The following is a 6,507-nucleotide window of genomic DNA, read 5'->3' on the forward strand; positions in this document are numbered from 1 at the left end:
CCTTGGAGGAACACTCCGCAGGGGTAACAAGACCATCTGAAATAAAATAAAAAATCCCTGAAACTCTGTTCCTCAAACCTCATTCTTTAGTGTTCAGTGAGAAGATGCTGAAAAGCCCTTCTAAATGATGAGTGGATTTCACCTGACAGAAAGCGTGAATGTCAGAGTTGGTCACCCCCATTCCCCTGTGCCCACTGCTTTAAAGTACAGTTGACTCCGGTGGAGTCCATGGGCAGACATCCCTGCTCCTCAGAGCACACTCAGCCAATGCAAAGCGGAGCTCAAGCATGGGAACTGCACAAAGATCCTCTTGGTAAAGAGAGAGGCAAAGTGGGGGGTTTGTATGAGACCTGCAAGATTTGGGGGTTTCTTTGCTTGAAAAATCTCTCCTAACTTCTCAATGTCTTTTCTCCTTTGCACGGTCCCCCATGCCCAGACAGAGCAAAATGTCCAACAGCAGCTCCCTCAACGAGTTCCTCCTCCTGGCATTTGCAGACACACGGGAGCTGCAGCTCTTGCACTTCTCGCTCTTCCTGGGCATCTACCTGGCTGCCCTCCTGGGCAACAGCCTCATCATCACTGCTGTAGCCTGCGACCACCACCTCCACACCCCCATGTACTTCTTCCTCCTCAACCTCTCCCTCCTTGACCTTGGCACCATCTCCACCACTGTCCCCAAATCCATGGCCAATTCCCTGTGGGACACCAGGGCCATTTCCTACTCAGGATGTGCTGCACAGATATTTTCCTTCCTTTTTTTACTTGCAGCAGAGTATTATCTCCTCACTGTCATGGCCTATGACTGCTTTGTTGCCATCTGCAGACCCCTGCACTATGGGACCCTCATGGGCAGCAGAGCTTGTGTCAGAATGGCAGCAGCTGTCTGGGCCAGTGGTTTACTCAATGCTCTCCTGCACACTGCTAACACATTTTCAATACCACTCTGCCAAGGCAATATCTTGGAGCAGTTCTTCTGTGAAATCCCACAGATCCTCAAGCTCTCCTGCTCAGACTCCTACCTCAGGGAAGTTGGGCTTCTGGTGGTTAGTAGCTGTTTAGCCTCTGGGTGTTTCATTTTCATTGTGCTGTCCTACGTGCAGATCTTCACTGCTGTGCTGAGGATCCCCTCTGAGCAGGGACGACACAAAGCCTTTTCCATGTGCATCCCTCACCTGGCCGTGGTCTCCCTGTTTGTCAGCACTGGCTCCTTTGCCTACCTGAAGCCCCCCTCCATCTCTTCCCCAGCTCTGGATCTGGTGCTGGCCATGCTGTATGCAGTGGTGCCTCCAACATTGAACCCTCTCATCTACAGCATGAGAAACAAGGAACTCAAGGAGGCACTGAAGAAACTGGTTCAGTTGGCACTGTTTCAGCAGCAATAAGCTGCCCATCTCTCCTCACAAGTGATTTCCAAGTGATTTCAAGCAACATTTGTGGTTGGGGCATTCTATCTGTGATAAGTGTGTTTGTACACAAATGTCTGAATTTGTCCCTCTTCTCCAGAGGTACAAACCCCATCTGTCTGACTCAGAGGCTTTCTGTAAATCTGCCCAGACTGTGTCAGAGCTGGCCTCCCTTGCAGCATCTCTGTAATAAAAGGGGGTTTCATCAGTACACTGCCTGAAGACTGGGCTTTTCTTCCCAAGCTGGAGCCAAGAATGCACTCAGGGAATTGCACCCAAAATGGCCCTTTTGCTGTGCCTGTGTTTTCCATGGGCTAAGGAGGATGTGCTCTTAGGGTGATGTGTGAGGGAATGAGGGCTGGATTCAGCCTTCACTTGGGGGTGCCCAGTGGCCCTGGAGAGGGTGAGTGCTCAGGAGGTTTCTGCTGGGGACTGTCTCAAATATTAGAGGGCTGGTGACAGATGCCCATCCTTCTGGAAGGCAATATGGAGCCACCAGGTGAGCAGAGGGGATCTCCAGGGACAGGATTTGCCTGGGATGGGCAGTGAGTGGAGACTCCCCAAATCATGTGGAGTCACCCAAAGTCAAGGGCCAAACCAAGGAATGCACCAAATCAGGGCTCTGCAATCTCAGGAGAGGCAGTGGGGACTCCTCAGGCACAGGGAAGGCAGCCTCAAGAGCGATTCATGTCACCTACAATGAAAAACCACGGCTGGATCTAATGACCCACCTGACCCTTTCCTGAGCCATTGGAAATGCCTTGTGATTGCTCTGAGCATCTTCCACAGCCACGGATGCCTGGGGAGGGGGTTGTCAGGTGCAGCGATGCTGGGCCAGCCAGGTCTACCCTGACCAGCACAGCCAGTGTGGAGTCACCCTGGGGCCCCACAGCCTGCTCGCCCTGCAGAGCAGCACCGCCAGCCCAGGGAGCACAGTGGAGGGGTGCAGGTTGGCTGGGCAGGCCAGCATGGACACACTGACCTGGGGAAAGGCTCTCTTGGGAGCAGGGACATCTCTTGAGAAGAGCAAAGGAACAATTGGGTGCTTGCAGGGAGGAAGAAATGAAAACCTGTTTCTACGTGTGTCAACTCAGGGCAGGCTGCGCTGTTGCTGGACACTTTCACTAACTGAATCTGTTCATTGTATCATACATTATCGTTCCTTCCCTTTCCTCTAACCAGTTTGCAGTTTCCAACCTATGTTGAGGAACCTTGGTGTTCTGCTTGAGAAAGCTGTCGAGGTGATGCAAGGTTACTCTAAGTGATACTGATGGATTAAATGGTGCAAAAGAAGACATTGTTTGTTCAGTCATATGAGAAGTTAACCACAAGTCTGCATGGTGATTTGGGCAAAACCATAGGTCCCATCACAATGGCTTTTGTTGCCTTCCATGTCTGGAGTACCCATCTCACTCTGTTGTCAGAACCATGTGCAGCTTCTGATCCAATGCGTTACTACATAGAGCGACATTTAGACTAACTTTAGATCTTAGGGTTAGTATAACATGATTGCCTACAATCAGTCCTTAACCTCGTGCTATTACAGATGGTGTTTCTCTTGTAACTATAGTTTTGAAGATGGCTTGTGACTGATCTTCAATACCTGAGTTGTCCCATGGGCAACGTGAAAAGGCAGAACCTGTTAGAGACATGTTTCAGGTGTTTTTTTCCAGTTATCAGTGTTCCCATGTTCAGCAGGTAACACCACATCTCCTGCAAGAGAAGACACCAAGATCTTGCACATAACCCAGACCTCACTAATGGTTAACATACTCTCTTCATTGTCTACAGCATCCCATGCTCCTTTTCCATGGTGCAAGAGCAGAGTCACCCAGACTGATCCCCAAGCTGGATGTTTAACCACAACCTCACCTCCAGGACTTTGATGGGGTTTTATTTCTGTTTTAACAGGAATTCAGGCAGCTACTGACACAAACCCCTTATCTATGGGACTTCCCATAAGAGTTTGTCACTTATTTAGCCACCTTACAACTTCTCACAAGTGGGATCCCCACTTAGAAGTATTCTATGAGAGAAGAGTCACTCTTGTGCAGATGTTGTTTCTGTCGTCCACTCCATCTTTCTACTACCCCATTACTTGGAGGTTGATACCATAGGCGAAAGGTCTACTGATCTTTGTTTGAAGCACACCGCGTTTGCAGTTCTTTGTTCTTCAGATGTGTTCCATTACCAAATTGCATTTCTCTGGGAAAGTAGCAAACCAGTGGTTCAAACCAGCAAGGCTTGCTAGTCCAGTTGCAGCTCAGGTGGGGTGCACATTCCCTCCACCGATAATTATTTCTGCTCTGGCAAGGATTTATTTCCAGCCTTCAGGTGTTTGCATGAGTCTGGAGGGTGGCCTAAAACAAAGGCCACCCTCTGGTTCTCTTTGTGCTGAGATAAATTCCGCTTGCTTTGCTGCAGCTGTGGTCCATCACAGCCTATGTTCTTCCCTGAACCTTCTTCCATTGTAGGAATTGATTGGTTGGTCACAATACAAGATGCAAGTAGAGTTCAATTTCTCAGAAGATGTTCTAGGCTACCAGACTAGAATGCACATAGGTGCCTTCCTTTGTCAAAATAAACACCTGTAGGTATGAAAAGAGGCTTCTGGGCTTAAATAGGGTCAAGTATGAAATTCAAAGAACACAAAGCTCAAGGGGTTGAAAAGGAAGGATTGCTTCTACCCTAAAAAAAAAAATTCTTAATTTTAATAGTCATCTCAGAGAAATTTCTGTTTGAGTTCACATGCGACTAGCTGGTTTGCTTTTGTAAAGCATGGGTAAAGTTTTTTTAAATTTTACAACAATTTTTGTAGGCAATGGACAGGCATCTTCTTCCAGTTCTAACCATGCAGGGCCAGGTACAACCCTTTCCACCCTGCTCTCCCCCAGCACCTCTTCCCTGAATTCGGGGTGCCCTGCACAATGTCCTTCCTTGTGGGTGAAGGGGGACCGCAGTTCTCCAAGAAAGAGGCTGCAGCCTCAGCACTTGTGGCAAGGGATCACACAGCAAAATGGCCATGGGAGCTCCCTGCCCCGTTGCTGCTCATCTTTGAGAGCTGCTGGGGGAGCATTTGGTGTTAGGAGTTGTGGGAGGGGGTCCCTTGCAGGAGTGGTCCCTCCCAGAGAGCTGGAGTGCCCTCCTGTGGGGCCTGGACTCCCAACCCTGAGAGCATTGGGGACCGTCTGCCTGCAGCGCCACCAAGGACAGAGCCCCAGGAAAGGTGCAAGATGCACAGAAGAACACAGGAAGGGCCCAGGGGGAGAGGAATCCAAAGGGGTCAGGAAAGGGGATGTGTGGGAAGGCCATGACTTCCATGTAGGAAGGGTGTTTCTCTGGTCTCCCACCAAAAGGAACCTGATGATGACTGACCCTGGCTTTCCAATGCCAAAGTGTGGTAGGGAAAGACCAGCCTCCATGAGCAAATGCCACCGGCTGCTGTAGCAGCGTGCCAAGTGCTGTGTGCCAAGCACCGCCTGGGTCTGCCTTGCCCTGTGCTGGGGGGAAATGGCTAGAGGGGGCAGAGCAATCCCGGAGGAGGTTTGCCTGCTCAGCTGAGGCCCTGAAAGGTGGGTGGCATCCAGGGCTGCTGAGTGCACGCAGTCCTGCCAGCTCTGCCAGTACTTCATTGTTGTGTGCATTTCAGCTGCTGGAATGCCCTGACCTTTCCCATATGGATGATGCTGTCCTGCCGCTCCTCCAGAGCTATGTCCAAAGTCAGAGCCTGAAGATGCGTGGGCTGGCATTCGGAGGCTTCATGAGCCTGTCGCAGAGACCTGAGATGGTGAGCAGGGGGCAGCTGGGTGAAGGCATGCTGGCAGCCTGGGGCTTGCCAGGAGGTGTTCATCTGCCCTGAGTCTTTCATGCCAGGCACTTGGCTGGGCTGCACAAGCACAAAGGCACCAGAGCCCACCAGAAAGAGTCCCCACTGATGGCACGTCTTGGCTGTGCTAGGCAGAGATCCAGGCCCAGCACCAAGCAAGCCAGCTCCAAACGGCCTCAGTCATGGGAGCGCTGTGGCCAGTCACACTACAAGAGGGACGATGAGCCAGAGCACAGGGTCAGCCTAACGTAGCCGGCTGCTCCTGGGCCTCGAGGCAGCAGCCTTCCTCCAAATAGAGGCCATAGCATGCTGAGGGCCCCCTGCGAGATCTCTGCCCTGCACTGCAGTCTCTGTGCCATGGGTGTGTGCAGAGCCCTGGCCCCGGACACTGAGCCCTGATGGGGAGTCAGCACCCAGAGCACTTTTGGCAGGGCGGTCTGGCCTTGCTTCACTAAAAGGAAGTTGTGTGTTTCACACAGGCAAGGAGAATGCAGAGCCTGCTCCCAGACATCCTGGAGTGGCTGCAGGATGCTGGCAGGGACATGCGTGTGGGAAGCCTGATGATACTGAGAAACATCCTCAACTCCCTGCGCCAGAAGGGCTCCAGCCCCATTGCTCTGCAGCTGGCTGAGAAGCTTCTGTGAGCTTTGATGATGGAAGGCTGGTGGGAGAGCCAGGGGCTCTCCTGCGTGTCCAGGGGTCTGTATGCGTGGCTATGGGTGCCGTGTGTCCCTCTGACATTCCCTGTGACATTCCCTGTGCTGGCCTTGGTGTCCTGGGCTGTGGGACTAGATCAAACCAGCCCCCTCCCTGCCCTCAGCTGCTCTGTCTCATGCTTGACTCCCTGTGGTGCTTGCCTGGCCTGGGGCAGAGAAGAGCAAAGAGGCAGGAGCAGGCTAGAGAGTGAGGGAGAGGCCATGTCCTGGGGCTGTCCCCTTCTGTCATCCTCTCCTGCAAGAGGGCCCTGATGGAGTCTTAGGGAAATCCAGAAAGTTCCCTCCAGAGGCAGAGGGAGACAGAGGCCAGGGAAGCTTGCCCTGCTGCTGCCGACAACCCTCATTCTCCTGGCTGCCTCCACAGAGGCTTGTTGCCAGCTCTGACCTCCAGCTGGGATGGGGGACAGTTGTGCCTGGAGAGGGTGAGGCCTCACAATGGCAAACCCTCTTCTCATGCCCGCTTCCTGGAGTCATTGCTGAGGCCTCCCCTCCTCTCCTCCCTGCCCACAGGAAGACAGCCCCGTGCGAGAGCTCTCCATCCTCCTCTGCAAAGAGCTGATGG

General features: G+C 52.4%; 1 protein-coding gene across 1 annotated transcript; it reads left to right on the forward strand.

Moving 5' to 3' along the window:
• Nucleotides 1–821: 821 nt before the first annotated feature.
• Nucleotides 822–1,307, forward strand: LOC136992941 (olfactory receptor 14J1-like; the record flags this gene model as incomplete). The annotated part of the gene is made up of 1 exon (XM_067302959.1): nucleotides 822–1,307. A coding segment is annotated over one exon (486 nt), but the record flags the coding sequence as incomplete, so codon positions are not given.
• Nucleotides 1,308–6,507: the final 5,200 nt, after the last annotated feature.

The sequence above is a fragment of the Apteryx mantelli genome, chromosome 11, assembly GCF_036417845.1.
Source record: "Apteryx mantelli isolate bAptMan1 chromosome 11, bAptMan1.hap1, whole genome shotgun sequence".
Taxonomy (NCBI): Eukaryota; Metazoa; Chordata; class Aves; order Apterygiformes; family Apterygidae; genus Apteryx; species Apteryx mantelli.